The 20,528-nt window shown below is 50.5% G+C and overlaps 1 protein-coding gene across 2 annotated transcripts in view; it reads left to right on the top strand.

Annotated features, from left to right (window-relative positions):
* TP53I11 (tumor protein p53 inducible protein 11) overlaps positions 1-20,528 on the top strand; it is a 48,396-nt gene that overhangs the window by 14,182 nt on the left and 13,686 nt on the right. Inside the window, exons 1-2 of one of the 2 annotated variants that reach the window (XM_066583476.1) lie at positions 2,090-2,193; positions 17,633-17,799. In XM_066583476.1, the coding sequence (XP_066439573.1) occupies positions 17,671-17,799 (129 nt within the window). In that variant the 5' untranslated portion in view covers positions 2,090-2,193; positions 17,633-17,670. Of the gene's footprint in view, positions 1-2,089; positions 2,194-17,632; positions 17,800-20,528 lie in introns of those variants that run through there. The other variant, XM_066583474.1, reaches the window with a different exon arrangement.

Below are 20,528 nucleotides of genomic sequence, written 5' to 3'. Positions count from 1 at the left end.
TCCATATCTGATCGTTGGGGGTTCTGAGACCCCCGTCCATCACCTGATTGTCCAGCTCGATGCCAGTGCAGCAGGGGAGATGTAATCAGTGGTCATAGTAGAAAGAGTGCCAGCTTCTATCACACTTGCTGCCCTGTTAGTCGAGTCCGGTCCTGACCGTAAGGCTGGGTTCACATGAGCCTCTCGCGGTGTGCCGACTGCGACGGACGTGGCACACAGCAAGTATGCATTGACATTGCGTACTTCGCTCATGGCGATTGGTGGCATGCAGTATCTTGGCGTGTATGGGCGCATATGCACCAAGGTAGAACATCCTGCAATTTTAGGTTTTTTTTGCTTGCGCAATTTGTGTGCGCAGCAACATGGCCGCTTATGGGAGATTGGAACAGCGTATGCTCATGTTAGCCCGGTCTAAGGAGGAGCAATGACTTCAATAGGACCGAAGCCGCCCTGATCACTGACATCATCTGACCCGCTGCAGTGACCGCGAGCCAAACGGTCAGCTGGTGGACATGCTTCATGGGCAGCAGAACCCGTCCATCAACAGCTGATGACCTAATCAGAAGATGGGTTGGTCATCTGTTCAGAAAGCCTGGAATATCCCCTTATGGTGCTGACCTAATACTACGTTTATGATGATTGTATCCAGTATTGACAATCTGTGAGCTAAACAGTAAATATCTTGCCTGCATTGATACATTGTAACAAACTGTTAGGCTGCTTCCACACCTGCACTGGGGATTCCACTTTCCTGCTTTGGGAGCACAAAAGGGGAATCCGAATGGCTCTGTCTCTGGATGGACTTGAACAGCACCAAATGGACCCCATTGACTATAATGGGGTCCGTTCTGTTTCTGCTTAGCTGCCCGGCTATTGGGCACAAGCCCTACTTGCTCGCAGCGTCTTTTCTTTTTTGGTATTTTGAGCCAGATCTGCGATGGAGACAAACCCAGATGTGAGAGCGGCTACAGATTAGCACTGCGGATAGATCCAATAGGCTGGATAGAATAATTGCAGACCCTTAGTGGTGAGTTATGAAGTCCGGACACGTCTTCAGTCCCCAGATGTAACCCAGCATGTTCCCATTCGCTGCCCACAAGTAGAGATGTTTGCTAATGATAAGGGATTAAAACTCAAATTGCATAAGAAAGTTGCAGAACATTTTTAATAGAAATCAATATAGGAAGTGACTGTGGTTTACCAGGAGGGGTTGTAGGAGGGTTCTAGGAGCTAACCATATAGGAGGGCTGTGCAAGTGTAAAACGTATTCGGTGTTCTCCTGCATACACGCATTAAAGGGGGTTTCCAGGCAAACACTATTGGCCTATCCTCGGTATAGTCATCAATAGTTGATCAGCTGGGGTCCGTCACTGGAGACCCCTGCTTATTGAGCATCCATTAGCAGCATCACAACACACAGGGGTGAAGAGTGGGAGCGGTGCCGACCCCTGTGTGGTGATCGGTGCTGGTAATTACCGATGCAGCGCTCATTGAAATCGATGCAGGCACAGCTTTCAAATACCAGCAGTGGCCACTAACACGGGTCGGCACTACTTCCGCTCCGCTGATTGGCCGTGGTCTCGAGTGGCGCCCAGTTGTCAGTTTAGTCCTACATTTCCAGGAGGAATAGTGAGAACCGTACAATGCAGAGTTCTAAGACGAGATACTTTCGCAATTCTGTAGCACGTGGAATCCAACAGTTTACTAAAACAGATCTGACAGGTCCTCTCTAACCCATTTATTACCATGACCTGTTTTTACATAGGACTGCAGATAAGCCTTCTCTTATGCTGTGAGTTCTCACAAACCAGGCAGCATTGATGCATTATTAGCTCTGCTACATCTGTGGCAGTGATGCTCATTTACGAAGGAGTTCAATGCACAATGACTTGTGCCAAATGGCAAACTCGGCTCTGCTGCAGCTTTCGCTAGCAGAGGCTTAAATACAGAGCGTAGAAAATCGATGTGACTGCTGCATTGTTGGGACCCCGGAGTCGGAGGAAATCCTTCCCCATGCGTGATTCACCGCGCCGGGCTTCCTATGTTGTTGGCGTGTGCGCCCTACTAGGAGGAGACTGAAGAGCTGTTTGTGTACATCTGCTCCGCGCGCTGCGAATGTCTCCGCATAAGTGCGCGCCAATGTTTGTGAGGAAGGAACTGGTGAGACGTCTCGTCTGCCAAGGACTCTTCTACGTGAGTAACGATCAGGAGGAGGAGGTTGTAGTGCAGCCTCATAGGACATCATGCGTCTCTTCTAAGGGGCCTCTATGATTTGGGATTTGTAGACGGGGAACATAGATGAAACCGTTCGCTCGCTGATCCAATTTAAGGGATTGCCCTGTTTGGTGGATCTTTTACTTGACTATCAATCCCCTACTTGGGAGAGAAGCATTCATGGGCTAGGCACACGCTCGGGCGCAGGTCGCATCGGACCGCCCACGGACACCAGCGCATTCGCTGTCCGGTTTTAGCAATTCATGGGAAAATGAATGTCATAGGCCTATAATGGGGCAAGTGCTGACCGTGGATTAAAGGGGTTGTCCGGTTATGAAGCAACTTTCCTGCTATAGCTGTGCCTTAAAGGGGTTGGCCAGGCACACCTACTATTGCCATTACAAGCGCCAGCCACCACACGGGTCAGAGCAGCTGCTTGCCCTCTGTCCCCTGTGCGTGGCGGTGCTGATGGCATGGGCACCCGATCAGCCGGGTGTGTGAGTGGCAGATTGTGACTTCAATGGGTTAACTTACATGAGCGATCTTTAATCCCCGTTCTCTGCCACGGGGCTCCAGCGCCGTCACCCTGCCGTCCTCCCGGGGACTGTTTGGTCACAAGAAGCCACCAGTTCGCTGTAGCGTCACTGCTTGTTCTTCTGGCATGAGCGCTCGCATCCTGGGCGCCATAATGCCAGGACGGCCTCTGATTGGCTGTAGTGGTCAGTTGACTTTCTGTGACCTTCTCAGCAATTGCCAGAAGGACGGTGGGACAATGGTGCCAGGTCCCCATGGCAGAGGACGGGTAAGTATAAGGCACTTGGTGCTATAGCAGGAAATTGTCCTTTTAATACACACGGCCCAAAATATATTCATGTGGGGGGGAGGGGGGGGTGCGGGTAAGCAGGCTTGGACACCTAGTGCATTTTTGCTGCTCTTTTGGTATCCGTGGTACGGATTTATGCCCCAGCCTGACCCCAGCATCATTGAGTCTTATGCAACTATGACAGTTCTTCCATTTGTGCGTTCCGGTGATTCCGAGTTCACAACACTTTGTGGGTCCCAACTGGCCGTCCGCATCGTAGGATGAAGCCGGGGCTATACAACAGCTATGTGACCACAGATCCGTGTAGCCCTGCGATCTGGTCATGTAATGGTCCATGGCGGCACACTACGGCTTGCAAGGCACCATGACCCAAAAATCACACCCAAATCCAACTTTGGTCGCAGCTACTTGCATTGTGACTGCATTGACTTCTGTGATATTGCTGTAATCCTGACCTAGAAGCGTTGTCTGGCTCCATACCCTCATCCACAAGTCACTGGGGTGTTCGCTGCAGCTTGTTCGCCCCCTGGCATCCAATGAGGAGATACAGAAGTGTTGTCGGAGGGAGCCTGGCAGAGGGGATTACATATAGTGTTTGGCTTGCTGTCATTGAGTGTAAACCTCCTCATTATAGACGCAGAGGCTGACTATCCATGCGGCCGCGGTCACACGACTAAGAGCTTATTACAATGTGTCGGTAATCCTCTGTGAGCTAAATACAGTGAAGTCCCTGTCCTCGGATCCGGCTGATTACTGATACAGTGTAACAAGCTGCTGCCTTTTTGTATCTTGTTTTCCACACCTGGACTAGTCTAATAGTCAGCATTTTGCAGTGTAGACCTGCTGCGTGTGTGCGCACCCCAAGGCTGGGGCTCACCAGCGCGTCTCTCAGCGTATGGGCTGTAGGATATATATGCATGCAGCTAGTACACCATGAAACTGCATACAGGGTGCCCATCGCCATGTACTGTGTTGGGTAGAACACGCAGCCATCTTTTTTGTGCACATAATATATGCAATTCATGTGAGCGGCAATATGGCCCTTAATGGTGGAAGAAAAGGTTTTCAGCCTCCTAGATGGAAACGTTTCTAGTCACTGACTGCAAGCAGAGTTCTTGAAGAAGGTGGAAAAGTTATGCACAAAGTATTAGAAAATTGCATCCCAAAACTTTGTGTAGAATCTAATCTGCGCAAAGCACGATATTTATTTTTTCCGTGGTCAGTGGGACTTCCTAATAGTGCCGACTCCTTGTGATTTCCGGTGCGATTTGCTTTTAGCATTAGTAAGTTTATTGACTTTCGGGTTAAAAAAGCACAGCAAAAACGTGCAAGAAAACCGTAAGTGTGAAGGCGCCTTAAGGCTCTTCCTGCGCAGCGCTTTTTTTGATCTAGCACTGGTTCAATCCATCCCGCAGAAAACGCTGGGGAAGGAACTAGGACAGAACTTGCGCAAAAAGTCACCGCTGTGAATACGGTCGAGCGGCTCGCTGGCCGGGGCGTGGGGTCCCGGGTCTTGGAAAATACACCGTGCGCAGCAGATGGGCGTCTGTTCTGTACGTAAATCCCCATCGCCTGTAATCCTGAGTACTAGGAAATGGCGTGAGTTATGGAACGCTGGTGAGGGGCCCGATACAAATCATTGGCCTCAGCACCGTGTGACGTGCGCCCATGTGAACCACTAGTGAGACGGAAACCTCTTGGCTCGGTCTTGTACGGTTTCCATAACTGGCTTTTACACCGGACAGAAATGTTGCGCCGCCTTGTGGTTATACACTGTGTGTTTTTGTTTTTTACAATCCCGCCCTCTAGAATAAGTTGTCGTCCTGCAGATCTGTAATGATGAGAGTTATGGGGTAATTAGATGGACGGTCTTGTCACCGGAGACCCTAAAAGTGGTTCCCCCTTGGCCTATAAGAGGATCTCAGAGGTTTTGTGTGTAGTGACCTCTTCTTCCGCTTGTGTAAAGCTTGTTGACCACTAGATGCCTCTACGACGCAGAGAAGAGATTTCACCCCGTTACCAGAGTCTGAGAGGGGCGTATTATTGGGATGTGAGAAGCTGGATGGTCGTAGTGATGAATTGTCCCCCACCAGACGTTCTGACCAGACTGTTAGGGGGTGTTGGACCAGTGGATGTGTGAAGGCACACAAGGTGATCAGCCTGGTCGTCACATTCATCACCAATGGAACATGTATGGGACCATGTGGGACGCCAACTTCCACATCCTACAAGTTTGCAGGATCCTAGAGGCTCAATTACAGTAAATGTGGAGTGATATGCTGCAGGATACCATACAGAACTTGTATACCTCCATGCTCACCCATATCACATCTTGTATCCAAGCTAGAGGTGGTACAACAGGGTACTAGAACCTCCATGCCCGCCTGTATCACATCTTGTATCCAAGCTAGAGGTGGTACAACAGGGTACTAGAACCTCCATGCCCGCCTGTATCACATCTTGTATCCAAGCTAGAGGTAGTACAACAGGGTACTAGAACCTCCATGCCCGCCTGTATCACATCTTGTATCCAAGCTAGAGGTGGTACAACAGGGTACTAGAGCCTCCATGCCCATATTACATCTTGTATCAAAGCTAGAGGTGGTACAACAGGGTACTAGAACCTCCATACCCACCCGTATCACATCTTGTATCCAAGCTAGAGGTAGTACAACAGGGTACTAGAACCTCCATGCCCGCCTGTATCACATCTTGTATCCAAGCTAGAGGTGGTACAACAGGGTACTAGAGCCTCCATGCCCATATTACATCTTGTATCAAAGCTAGAGGTGGTACAACAGGGTACTAGAACCTCCATACCCACCCGTATCACATCTTGTATCCAAGCTAGAGGCAGTACAACAGGGTACTAGAGCCTCCATGCCTGCCCGTATCACATCTTGCATCCAAGCTAGAGGTGGTACAACAGGGTACTAGAACCTCCATATCCGCCTGTATCACATCTTGTATCCAAGCTAGAGGTGGTACAACAGGGTACTAGAGCCTCCATGCCCATATTACATCTTGTATCAAAGCTAGAGGTGGTACAACAGGGTACTAGAACCTCCATACCCACCCGTATCACATCTTGTATCCAAGCTAGAGGCAGTACAACAGGGTACTAGAGCCTCCATGCCTGCCTGTATCACATCTTGTATCCAAGCTAGAGGTGGTACAACAGGGTACTAGAGCCTCCATGCCCGCCTGTATCACATCTTGTAGCCAAGCTAGAGGCGGTACAGCAGGGTACTAGAGCCTCCATGCCCATATTACATCTTGTATCCAAGCTAGAGGCGGTACAACAGGGTACTAGAGCCTCCATGCCCCCTGTATCACATCTTGTATCCAAGCTAGAGGTGGTACAACAGGGTACTAGAACCTCCATGCCCACCTCTATCACATCTTGTATCCGAGCTAGAGGTGGTACAACAGGGTACTAGAGCCTCCATGCCCGCCCGTATCACATCTTGTATCCAAGCTAGAGGTGGTACAACAGGATACTAGAGCCTCCATGCTCGCCTGTATCACATCTTGTATCCAAGCTAGAGGTGGTACAACAGGGTACTAGAGCCTCCATGCCCTCCTGTATCACATCTTGTATCCAAGCTAGAGGTGGTACAACAGGGTACTAGAGCCTCCCTACAAGGGGTCGGTTCTCCACAATAATCCTTCTACTGATAGTGTAATCACTTATAATGTTACAATCACACACAGTTTCATCTGAAAACTTCTAGGCAAGAATGTCTGTGAAGGACCTGGCATTAGGGGAGGGGGGGGGGGGGGTTGGCGTAGGCAATTTACAAGCAATTTTTTTTTTTTACCATTGTGGACCCTTAAGGCCTTTATGTACATGGCCGTGACTGGCCCCCCAAGCGGAATACCGCAGCGAAGTCCGTCACGGACAATTTTTATGGACCCACCACCTTGCTGTTGCTATAATTCTAACATTGCAGTATGGACTGACACTTGGTTAGATCAGTAGGACAGTGCAGCCAGCAGTGAAGTATATCGGAGGGGTCTGTAGTCTGACCGGTGTATGGGTACATGGCGGCTCCTGTGCGCTCCGCCGTCTCTCCGCACCGCTCCCAGCTGCTCCAGGTCTGTATATGCGATGAGTCCTGCGGATGGTTACATAGATAATGCCTGCAAATTCTAGCAGCTGTCAGAAAGGCGGCCGCATACAGTAGGAAGGGGGAGATACATACTGTATCCATGGGTACGCCGCGCTGAGGCGTGCGGGGGGGTCGGCCTAATAACCAGGTGTCATCTTGGAGAATCTGTTTTCTTGATGTGCTATAATTAAGACTATTTATGGGTGTGCCGCTGCTCCTGGACCAAGGAAACGCTGGGGGCCCCTTCTACTGATCGGGGAGGGCCCCCAGCGTCCGCCAGCCTGGTCTTACTGAAGATTCTCCCCTTTATAAGTGAGCTCTCATATGCTTCTTAGTTTTAGTAATCTAATCTGAATTATGACGTTCCTCTGTTGTTCCTCCTGAAAATGAGTAAGGCTAGAGTTATCCGGCTACGATGGGGGCTGCACTAACAAAGATCGCCTCGCTACCTTGTGCTTCCATGCAAGTCAATGGGGTCGCAGTGCATGTTGCAGGCTGCAGCAAACATGACTTGCAAATATCCAACCCCAATGTGTTGTTTTTTGTTTTTTTGTTCCGCACCCCCCCCCCCCCCCCCCCCATTTTTATGTTTTTCGTAATGACCTGCAGGTTGCAGCATCCTTTGGCTTGTATTGCAATCCCATTACCTCTAATAGTAGCACAAGGTCACAGGGCTTAGTGGTGATCCTTGCTGCAGTCACAAGGTATCCCTAGCCTTAACCCCTAACTAGCCGTCCACACTCCTTCATGCGGCAGCCTTTATTCTGATGCATGCGCCTTTTTTACAGTGCTGTATGAGGAGCCTGACACGGGCATCCGGCTGAGCTCTGTGGGCTCTATAATACATCGCAATACTGAAGTATAGCAGTGCATTATAAGGATGGCGATATTCAAGTATTTTAGTGGGACAAAAGTGGAAAATGACAAAAGTGGAAAAATGTCAAACTGCACCCCCCCCCCCCCTCATTTTGGGGTACAGCTGGTCCTGCAAGCAACAGACCCTCGTCTGAAAAGTTAGTTGGTCATTAAAGTGCCAACGGGCTGCAGTACTAAAGGGGGTTTCCGGGCGAGTAGTGTTGATGGGCCGTCCTCAGGATGGGTCATCCATAGTGGATCCCTGGGATGGGCTGATCTTCTGGCCCGCCGTTAGTGCAGTGGGGATGGATTTCATCAGGTCGGAGCTGGAGGTCTCGGAGGCGGCTTTCCTCCCAGACAGCGGCCTTGAGGATTAGCCATACAGCAGATCAGTAGTAACTTCCTGAAAACCCCTTTTAATTGACAAGTTATATGCTCCACTGACAAGGGGGCGGTGCCTGACTGTCCAATCATTAATGACTGCCAGATTTTGGAGGGTTGTCACACCCTGTTGTCAAATGGAATGGTGACGCCCAGCTGTCATATATTTCCAGGAGGAACAGTACAACATGGAGCACTAAGAAACCAAATGCTCCAGACTTGTTGGGGAACCAAGTCTGTCCGCCCCGTTCTCTCTGGAGGTCTTAAGGGTCCCTGTAACCTGTCGGCTACTGCAGGTTCTGGATTATCGGACCCCCATACTGGTGACTCCGGGGTCACACTCAGACCTTCATCATCAAACACACTCGGACAAGTTTCTGAAACCCGTTTTTTTTTTAATTGCACTACTTTAAGAGGCAGGCAGCATACTCGTCTGCACTGCGCCATTCTTCTAGTGATCTCCAAAGGCGGCTGTTACTGTACCCGCGCCCCTCCCGTGATATATTGGACCGCGGCTCGGTCCGCCTGTTTATTATTCATGGTCGGAAGCTCTTGTTCCCGGCAATAATAACCCTGCAGATGCAGCGAGTCTCTCGTGTCCGCGCCGTACGGGAAGGCGCCGATTGTGCGCACGGTTAATGCTGGGATTTGCCAGAGATGCTTCCCAGCTGCAGCGATGAAAAGTGAGAGATGATACGAAGGGGTTTTTATTTTTCGCAGAGCTGGGATTATGTTAATGAGGCTCGTTGTGGAGCTGCGAACATAAAGAATCTGACAGCTGCTAATTACAGAGTGTGAATGGTGGGCCGTCCGTGAGAAGCGGCGGCTGTTGTATGAGAGGCGCCGGCACTTCGCAGCGCAATCTGTCCCTCTTGTGTTTTTATGCTGATTCTTTGCAAGAGTTATTTTTGTTACTTTTTTTCCTTTTTTTTTGTGCCCCCCTCCCTCTTTTGTAGCCCTCCACACCGCTGAGTGTCTGCATGCACACAGCAATTTAACTGCCCCGGCCGATCATGACGAGCGGCAACTACTTAGTACAAGGACTGTTCCTGCTCCTCCCCTGGTTCTCCGAGAACCAGGTTGCCCAAAATCAGGAGAAGGGATATATACATGTATAGTACTACTCATGTCTGTGAGCTGCATCTGGTATTACAATTCGGCAGCATTCACTTGAGCTGCAATACCAGACACCGCCATGGGCAAGAGTGGCGCTACTTTAGGATTTAGAAAAAGGGTTTAATAAAATTAGAGAAACTGGAGGTCTCCGATAAACTGCGAATGGCACCTAGAAGGGGTTTGCAAAGTCATCCACAGCATAGAGGGCAACTTTGATCTGCGGAGGTCTGCCCGCTCTGTAGAGGTCTGACCGCTCTGTGGACCTCCGCTCTATTCTCTGGACCCCCGTGATTATAAAGTTATCCTTTTGGATAAAGAAAAAAATGTATAATTTGGCAGCCAGATGTTTGTTCGTCCAAGTGCTATTGCTCCCCTAGACACGGGAGGGCTCAGTTCGGCGAATGCTAATGTGTTTACCTTGGACAGTAATAAAAAAATCTGTAGCCAAACACCTCTGGCAGCGGCTTCCTTTCAGGAGAGACAAAAGGATTGGGTGTCGAAATTTAAACTTTTCCCTGACCTCATTAATCTGGAGCCCCCTTAGAATTCGAGAATCGGCCATCCTGCCGAAATCCCAGATAAGGGTCCTATTGCTACACCAGTTCCCCGCAAAATGCTATATGGTGAGGGGCAAAGTACTGGCGAACAGCCAATCACACCCCTATCCTACATGGGGGGCTGCTTAGTATCGGGGTGCTATCTAAGACTCCTTATACTGAAGCTGCAAGACGTCTTCTGCTTCCTGCTGCAGTCTGTTGTCTAGCAGCTGGCTTCTCTATATATACAGCTCCATGCCGTATACGGATCGCTGGGAGTCCGGCGGGGATCGCCTTCGCCTCTTTGTCACGCTCTTCTATATTTTCGCTCGCGCGTTTCAGGCCTCCGCGTTGAACACGACAGATGGCACTTGTGTGCTTTCTGCCATGGAGTCCCGGGAGTGGGGCGCTGCGAGGTCACATGTCACCGCTGCACCTCACCTGATGTGACCGAGGACACGCGAATCTGCAGTCCCCGTCATCCGCTCCTTTCCATCGTCTCGCCCATTAGGCGCTTTAGCGCTGCCGGAGATTCACACCGGTAGAAAATGGAGCGTCTGATGGGATTCTGTCAATCAACCTGTCAGGCTCGGACATTTTTCACCGCGCAATTCCTTCGCGCCGACAGAAGGCTTCTTGTTTGATATGTTGATTGCACTGCGTGAACGCGAACACCCCGGATGGGCCTGTGCTGCTCATCCAGAGCTGTCTGCTTCAGGAATATCAAGCTAGAGCGGCGGAAATCATTTGCACGGACAATGTATCTTATCTTGCATGCGAGGGCGGTAAATACAGCGGCGGCGGTATGAGAAAAAGAGAACCGTCTTTTAGGCGTAGTTTAAGGGAACGCGTCAGGTGAGAAAAGCGAAGCGAGTTGTGCAATTAGCTGGGCTGATCTCCCGCCGTGAGGAGGGGCTACTGCAAAAAAAGGCAATTAAAGTCATTTTAATTGGTTCTTTTTTTAGCCGCGGCGGTATTAAGCCGGCGGCGGTTCCTGCCGCGAGTGTAACTAACGGTTTGTTAATTTTAAGCTTAGTTAACCCATTCAATTCTATCCAGGGTTTTAAATTATATGCACCCTCTGCAGCCATCGGAGTCCCGCCGGGGGGGGGTATATCAATCCTCGAATGATGACCGGCGACCGCTGCTTTGTCCTGGAACGACGGTTTTACCCAGAATAGTACTGAATTTGTCAGTTGGTTATGATTGATATGAAACTTTTAAAAGGGGTTCTGCAGCAGCTGCGGCAATGTAATAGTCCAGTCGTCATGTTATTGAATTCGATGTCAAAGCGCTTCATTCTTTTTTTATAAAGTGGTTCTGCAGCAGCTAAGGCAGGGGGTTATAAAATACACTACTTGGCTGTTGCAGAACATCTTTGATTAACACAAATCCCATTCTGCTATTCTGGTTCCGGGATTGTCCAGGACTTTTCCTATCCTAGCTCACTAATAGTTGATCGGTGGGATCTGCCGCTCAGGATCCGCCAGCCGCTGACAGCACTGTCTGTAGTGCAGCCGCCCAGTTTAGTACTCATTGAATTTAATGGGAGCTGCGGCTGCACTACCAATCATGGCCACTGCAGTACATACAGCGCTGTCTGCATCCAGCACGGACACCGGATTTGTAGATCAGCTGGTCACTGGCGATCTTATATGGCAGACCCCTGCTGCTGCAGAGGTCCATGATGGACTCTAAGCGGTGCCAGTATTGTGCTGTACCCCCCGCTGTGCGGTCGTCCGCTCGTGTATTATATCTTGAGGTGTTGGATTTTGCCGGGGCAGGAAATTGATTTTTTTTTTTTTGCTTGAACATCTGAAACCCGATGCGAGGAGCGTCTCCTGTACGCTGAGAGCAGATACTGATCTCCGGCATCACTTAAGACTCTGATCTTTTTGGAAGACGGCGGCTGGGCAGAAGTCGAAGTGGATGGTGACCCCCTACGACCGCCGTATGCTGAGATGTGCTGTCCACTAAGTGTACATCAGCGCATTCCAGTGCGTTTCCAGGCAGGCTCGGTATCCGGGAAGCCGGCGGCGTGGAGGATACTCCACTGTAACAAACCCGCTGCTGTGAGACGTATTACAGGCTGCTCGGGAATCGGTCCACGCTTCTGTTGGGACTTTCTGCCGTCCTGTTAGTCCTCATTGGGTTTGTTCAGGAAAACCCCTCTTACAAACCATTCACATATGCAGTTTGTCACAGTGTATCCGTAAAGCTGGCTTACCGCTCTGTTCTGCTATGGGAGTGGGAAATATGGATCTGGCCTATTACCGAAAAGAGGAGCTCCTGACACCCCTTTAAGGGGTCCTCCGGGGCTTTACTGCTGCTGACCGGCCTCCGCTATATAGGAACTATTCTGATCAGCTGTTGGCTGAGCCCCGTCACTGCCCACAGAGCCGGAAGCAGACAGCGCTGTCCATATTATATTGGCCATGGCTGGTATTGCAGGCACAGCTCCCATTGTATTCGATGCAGTAACGACCCGCGCCGCTGTTATACGGACAGAGCGGTCTGCTGCTTTATAATGGGGTCTGTTTGGGTTCCGTCTTGCCCTTCAGCACGCTGCGCTATTTTGTGCCGGGTCTGCGCCTAAGTGTCCGTCATGGAGGATATTAGAGCCTCGTGCCGCTGCTATTAGCTCAGAGGATTGCCTGGACTCATCCATTGTAACGAACCTCCAGCTGTGAGCAGAGCTAGGACAGGCCAGTGTTTATGGCATACAAACAAGGTTGTTCTCGTTCACTGACAGCAAGCAAAGGCTTTAGAAACAAAGTTTTTGTTTTTTTTCCCTTGCAGTTTATGCATTTTCCACATTTTTCCTCCCGTCGCTGTAATAACGCGGCTTTGCGTTCCCGGGCCCCGTGGGCACTCGGTGTTATTAAACTGGCATTGATGAAAAATGCCATTACTTCTACCAAGGTCCGGTGCCAGTGTGCTTTTTGCTGCAGGACTATGCCAACCGCTGGCCTCTCCCAGCTATGTGGGGGCGCGGGCGCCGGGCGTGAAGCCTAATTATACGGTTTATTACAAGGGTAAGAGACTGAGCGTCGCAGGGAGTCTAATTAGACATACGGCGCTCGTTGGACGCACGCAGGACACGTGGCCGTTACATTCTTGTAGGTCGTTAGGAGAGCAGAAATGAAGTGATGCCAGCGGCACACGGGCACGTGTTTAATGGACTGGTTTAAATCGGGCTTCGCACAGCGGATATTGCCCATTTCCACTAGAAATAACCATATATATTGTGTTCAGGCATTTGTATTGATCTACACAGGATGCCAGTTACCCAAGTGCCAGTGCCCATAGGGGCGATCACCTAATGTGCCCCTGACCCCGATTGGCATATGACTGTATTCTTATGCATGGTTTCATACCCCCCCCCCCCCCCCCACTCCCCTTTCTTTTCATTTTTGTTTTGGTCTTTACTGAAATTATGGTGGCCTGTTGATGAATTGGGAAGCCCAGTCTGAATGGTGGTCCAATGTTTAAAGGGGTTCTAAACTTTTGATCTGTCTTTGGGTTAGACCATCAGTAGTAGGATGAGGGGGTCTGCCACCCAGGATCCCTGCTGATCAGCCGTTCACCAGACAGGTTGGCTCATGCACTGAGCTGATCTCTGCAGGAAGCAAACTGCTCCGTTCCCACTGCAGTGGTGAGGCTTGGTATTGCACTTCCCATTGAAGACCGCACTGTAGCCTGTGGCAGATTTTTGCCACCCTCAGATTTGAAATCCGCATTGGGAAAAGCAACGTTTCACTTTGTTCACTTGGTCGGGACGCCGCACGCGGGTTATCGGCATCGACTACAATTACTGCACTTTTTAAAAACTTTTGCCATGTCAAAGCGACATGTCAAGTGTTGATTAGCGGGGGTCCGAGTGCTGAGACCCCTCTAACTGCTGGATGGAAGGGGCTGCTGCACTCATCTGAGCACAGAGTGCCTAGTCTGTCATTGCTGCCTGCGAACGCCTCACGGATGGATCTCTCTGCCAAGAGCATGAAGACCGCCAACGGGCACAGCAGTCAGGTGAGCGCCGCAGCTCCTGTACGGACCCCCGGACCCCCACTGATCTCACTTCTGACATGTCGCACTGACCTGTGAAGTTTTACTCAGCATGCTGATCCGCTGCGGACAACGCGGTTTATGCTGCGGTCTTCCATAGACATGGGGGTCAGACTTTTGGGATGCAGACTGTATCCCCTGAGAATGGCGTAAAGACCCCCGTACACGGCCGCTCCTTCAGGGTATCGCAGGGAGCTGAATGATCGTTCAGCCGCTGCCGGGATTTACACTGAACTACTGAATGGAGGCGGCCGGCCGGAATTCTCTGCCCCCCCCGCTCTACCGCCATTCGTTGAGCGATCCTTGCTATATACGAAAGCGCACGAACTATTACCGCAGAGATGACTGCCAGGTGCTGAGGTGCCCAACACGTCATCTCGGCTGGCATCACACGGGCGTATCGCACAAGCAAAATTTGCACGCAGAGAATAGAACCCGCTGATTTCAGTTTGTTCACATTTTCGAATTCTGTGCCCGCATTTTGATCGTGAAGAAAAAGCTCTTTCTGTCTTTTGTGTGTGCCAACGGCCCCCATAGAATGTAATGGGGGTGCGCTGATGTGGGTGCGGGCACACGTGGACTAAATCCACGCGAAAATCGGTGTGTGGATTTTCGCCACAGAATCGACTCGTTGCATCGCGGGGTTTTGCGCCACAAATTGAGCGTGACTTCTATTTGTCAGACCGCCTCCGCTTACGTCGTGCTGCACATCGCAACGGGATTTCGGCCGACGGAGGCTACCAGATACTCGGCAGCAGTGATTGGCGCAGGGTCTGGCTGCCGTTGGCGCCCCTCTGTTTACTGGCTGCTGGTCACTTTAACTAATGTTTTGGTGAAAGAATTGGTAATGATGACTACAGGGCCAAGTGCACTCCTCACCCAGCTTTCACAGACTCCTGAATGGCATGGTCTGGCTGGTATTGCTGAGATCTCCAGCACGTCCCTGCATATTTAAGCAGGTTTTCCATGTAGGACTAAGGGAAAGCTGGGTCATTACCCACGTAGCTGCCATTACAGGTTCAGCAGGGTTTGTCACACAACTTTCCCGGGCTTCTGCATGGCAGATCCCTCTAGCTTTATCCCGTACTCCTGAAGAGTTGCAGAATTAGGTATATTGGTTAATTTGATAAGATGCTTAAACCAGTAAGGCTGCAATTAGAGGCACCCAGCTGTCCCCGGCTCCTGAATTCTGCCCTCCTGAATGGTCTGTATGTTACCGTTCACACTTGGAGTTTCTGCAGGGGGGGAGAAAAAAAATCTACAAATTTGCACCAAATGTGTGTTTTTTCCTTTTTTTTTTTTTTTCCCCCTCGTGGAAAATCTGCCCTAAAAGGGGGTTTCCGGGACTAAACTAATGGTGGTGTGGTCCCAGGATGGGTCATCAGTAGTTGACTGGTGGAGATCCACCGCTTGAAATGAGTCGATCAGCTGATTGCCGTGACGTCAGTGCTCGGGCGAGCGCCGCGGCCTCCTCGGTGCCCACCGGGCACAGTGCTGTACCTGGTCTAGCTGCTTCAGTCCCGCTGACTTGTATGGAGCTGCGCTGCTTTCGGACTACGTGCCGAGGCTCAGGCTGGTGATGGTACGAATCTCTGTCTTTCCCAATATTGCCTCAGCCATCAATGGCGCCGGTAGCATCGCGGCGAATCATTTATTGTGATAGGATGACAGATACAGAACTTCTCCAACAATACCCGTCTGTTCTCGCTGGAGGGGATGGAGTCGGTCCATGTTGAATTTGGCAGGAACCGAGACGCTCCCCACAAAAACATTCCTTACCGGCCGCAGCGTGAGATCGACGGCCGTACGTGTACAAGTCCTAGGAGAACTCTGCCCCCCGCTGACAGCCCCACCTAGAAGCCTCTCCTGGTATACTTCTCACAGCCGAGGGTTTGTTACATTGTATCCAGTCTGGATAATCAGTGAGAATAATACATCCGCAGCACAAGGCTCTCTCGTTACATTGTAGCAGTTTGGAGTCACTGATTGTCTAGACTGGATTCAATTGTAGCAAACCCTCAGCTGTGAGAAGTATTGGGCCAGGCTCACACGACCGTATCTCCAGGGTGGTGAGTTATACGCAATGACATTGGGTATCTGCTGCATGCCGCTCGTTGCCATGTACTAGTTTAGCGTGTATGCATGTGTAAAGCGCACCAAGATGGGGCCCGCTGCAATTTTCCTTGTGTGTGTCTCTTGCGCCATTCGTGTGAGTGGTAACATGGCTGCCTATGGGAGATGGTTACAGCGGTGTCCGTGCACAGGATACGCTCATGTGAGCCCGGCTTCAGTTCTGTATCCCCAGCAAGCTGATGGTGGAATGAAGAGCAGTTCCCCTTTAAGAAGCCAACAGAACCGATTCCAGAAGGCTTCACACACGATGACTAGTTCTCTACATGTTTCTTGGGGTCGCAGATCTGCAGCACATTTCACCCCATCTATTTGTATTCAGTTGAAAGGGTGGAATCTGCTGCAGAGTGGCCCCAAAATCTGCAGCAAATCAGTGACGTGTGAAGACGCCCTTAAAGGCGCTGTACCAAAATGTAAAGTCCCCCCCCCCCCCCTGTCCATAGGCTAGGAATGAAATTTTCAGTGAGGGTCCGACCGCTGCGATCGCTGCCCATCAAGGTCCTGACACTCCCTGCATGAATGAAGTGGCTTTCGTACAACCGCGCTGCGCTCCATTCACTGTAATGACTGCGCCGGGGATCGTGGCGTGCCTATTTGGCAGTTTCCGATGCAGTCGTTGAAGTGAAGGGATCGGTGGTGCTGATGCTGCCTCATTGCCGCGGGGATCGGGGGGATTACCTGGCGGACTGATCCTACTGATCACGAAGTTGTCCCTTATCCTGTGAATAGGGAATAACTGTATTTTGGTAGAACCCCTTTAAGGGCCCTCTTCATAGCTGATTATTGGGCGAGAGCATTTACGGAAACAGATTTATTTTTTTCCTGATCGCTGACCCGCGTAGAGCTGCAGCCAATCAGCGATGAGCGAACGATTATTCATCAGCTAAATAATGGTTGTTGTCAGGAAGTGTCCCCGGGTCCAATAATTTGGCATCCTCAGGATGTGCCGGATTATTGGACATCTCAAACTTCTGGACGCTGTTCTGTATGTATGTGTGCGTATATAGTATATATCGCTGCTCCCCCGGCACGGGACTGGGTGCTGCATGCCGGTTTGGCAGGACATCCGGAGTATCAACTGCTGAACTAATGGAATGGAACAATTGGGGACCTTTCACACGGGCGGCTTTGCTACACAGGGCACAGCAGAGTTTGCCATCCTGCAGAAAGTTGGGCACCAGAATCTGCACTTCTGATATATGGAGGCTGATGCTGAAATAAAAAATGGCAGAATTCTTCTGGTAATCCGGCATCACAATCCACGAGGTTTGGGTGCAGAATTCTGTAGCGCCAAATTCCACTGATTGTGCAGAACGATTTGGTGTAAAAGGTCCACTTTTTAAAAGGAGTGTTTTCGCTTTCTCAAGGCACTGACGTCACGTAACTTTGTGTTTCCGCAGGACCGCTGCTAGTTGAAGAGAGACCGACAGCCTTGACAATGGCGGCCAAGTCGCCTCCACCGTTAATGAAAAAGCACAGCCAGACCGATCTTGTGAGCCGACTGAAGACACGCAAGATCCTCGGTGTGGGGGGAGAGGATGACGACGGGGAGGTGCACAGGTCCAAGGTGAGTGCGCGCGTGTCAGTGCGGGTAGTTATTTTGTAGGGGAATCGCAGACCTACCTTTAGGGTATGTTTACACGGGTGGAAATGCTGTGCCATGTCCGCCGCGCAAATCCTGCAGCATTTCACCATTCAAAACCATCAATCTTCAGCGTTGGTATGGATTTAGACTCCAAATCAACTGTGTGCCCGCGCTGACTGTAGCAGCTACAGCGCTCACCCCCGAAGCCTTTGGCAGTCGGCGCCCGCTGAAGACTGACGGTTTTGGATGCAGAATCTCCTCCCGATGTAAACGTGCCCTTAAAGAGAACACATCGCTAGGACTGGCTCCACCCACAAAATGGTCCCAGAGGGCCAGTTAGAACTAGAAAGTGTTCTCCACCCCCTGCCTTATAAGCAAGACTCCGCCTGATCATTAATGGCCATTTACATAGATTAAAGGGTTGTCCCGCGGCAGCAAGTGGGGTTATACACTTCTGTATGGCCATATTAATGCACTTTGTAATGTACATTGTGCATTAAATATGAGCCATACAGAAGTTATTCACTTACCTGCTCCGTTGTTGGCGTCCTCGTCTCCATGGCTCCGTCTAACTTCAGCGTCTAATCGCCCGATTAGACGCGCTTGCGCAGAAGGGTCTTCTGCCTTCGGGTCTGTCCGGCAGCAGCGGCGTTCTGGCTCCGCCCCTTCTATGCGTCATCACGTAGCTCCGCCCCGTCACGTGTGCCGATTCCAGCCTCCTGATTGTCTGGAATCGGCACACGGGATGGGGCGGAGCTACGCGATGACGCTTAGAAGGGGGCGGAGCCAGAACGCCGCTCGTGCCAGCGATCATAGGTAGTAGGTGGTGTCCTGTTACCATGGCAACCAGCCGGGCTCTCTGATTACATTGAGAGTCCAATGTAATCAGAGCATGCGCTCCCTCTGTGAACCCTTCTCATGCCGCGATCTACATAGATGGCAGCAAGGATGGGGTTAACAGCAGGGTTCGCTTCTCCGATGCACCCCTGTTGTTGCACCCCTGTTGTTGCACCCCTGTTGTTGCACCCCTGTTGTTGCACCCCTGTTGTTGCACCGGCAGGCCGGCTATCAGTGACAGCCGACTCCTGCTTCCGATAGCGCGAGATCTCTTTTGATCTTGCGCTATCCACATGACGTAAGAGTACGTACATTTGTGGGAAGTACCCTTACGTCCTGGAGCGGGAAGGGGTTAAAAGGGTGCACAGAATTAAAAAAATAAAAACATGGCTGTTTGTCTTCCGAAAGCAGCGCCACCCCTACCCACAGGTTTAGTCTGGTGTTGCAGCTCTAGTCTTTTCAAATCGAGCTGAGCTGTAACACCAGCCTCATGCTGTTTGGAGACGTCTGCAGCCATGTTTTTGTTTAATTCTGTACAACCCCTTTTAAAAGGCTAAAACTGAGTCATGTGACCTTCTATTACTTGGCTGCAAGGGACTACATAAGATATACCCTTTCAACAGAGCCGAGGGGGGACATCGCATTAGAAACTAGGCATTTTGGTGTTTCAAAGCTGATCCCCTTTGAGAGTATTGGCCTCATCTCTTCTGTTCGGACACATACATCACTCACATGATTCATTATTGCAACCTTGGTTGGGAAGCATAATGCCCTACAGATGCCCATAACCGCCAGACAGTTGCGCCCTCTACTGCCGCCTCCAAAGAGGGCAGCTTATTAGCATCTCGTCCATAAACCTTGTAATGCCCGTAGGGATCAGTGTGCGTTCCCCATCTGTTTACCTTTACATTGGGGTCAACTATTCTTTAGCCTTAAAATAAGGGCGATGTGCCAGTGGCAGAACTGGCCCCAATGTATCCCTTCTCAAACCTGTAGGTACTGCTGAGGGGGCCTTTACACAGGCCAACTATTGGCCAAAACAAAATTGTTGTTTGGGTGTATTTTTTTTTTTTTACACCAGTGGTCTCTAATGCAAATACGGGACCCGATGGGGTACTGAGAGTGAAAGCGCTCCGTAGTGTTTCAGTTCACCTGAAATAGAGCGACTAGTGAGAGTTCTTGCTCAGTGTAAACAGGCAGTTGTTTTATCTATGATCTGCCTGTTCACTGTGAATGGAGGCGGACGGCCAGAATTGATGTCTGCACCCTCCGCCTCCAATCACTAAATGACTATTGCTCCTCTGAAAGCACAGGAGCGGCAAGTCTTGGGATGGCTGTCGGGCACTTATGCAGTCCCCCCATGTAAAGGCACCCTTCCAGCTCGCCTTTTCTCTCCTGCACTATTTCAGTGAGCACTTCTATTCTAAGTTGGATGACAACAGTAGCGAGCCTGCCCGTCCTCTGGCACTACCGGTAGGGTGGTAGAGGGTACTGATGCCTTCTCCCATTCTCAGGTCTGTTTTTATATATTGCAGAGGAAGTTAAACATGAAATGTCACATTATAGAAACCCTCCACCCCTGATTTCAGATAAACGTCGTCTATGTAGCGGAGAAAACTTCTAAAGCTGGGATATGTTCGTATGTTATAAAATGTATATGCCAATGTTAGGCATGCCATGCAGCTAGAAATGGGCAAACTGATCCACCCATGACTTGCAATCGGCATCTTTTGCCGTGTTGCTGATTTTGATTTAGGTGCTAAAACTCCCCCTAATGATTCTTCTGTTGCTCGGCTCACGAAACGGAGGTTCTCTATGCCTCTCCCTGCTGCCGGCTCGCTGACCTATTTTATAAGCTACAACATGTCATTCCC

The sequence above is a fragment of the Eleutherodactylus coqui genome, chromosome 11 (genome assembly GCF_035609145.1).
Source record: "Eleutherodactylus coqui strain aEleCoq1 chromosome 11, aEleCoq1.hap1, whole genome shotgun sequence".
In the NCBI taxonomy this organism is placed as follows: Eukaryota; Metazoa; Chordata; class Amphibia; order Anura; family Eleutherodactylidae; genus Eleutherodactylus; species Eleutherodactylus coqui.
Note: the sequence above shows the minus strand (reverse complement) of the source record. Positions and strands in the feature narration are given on the sequence as shown.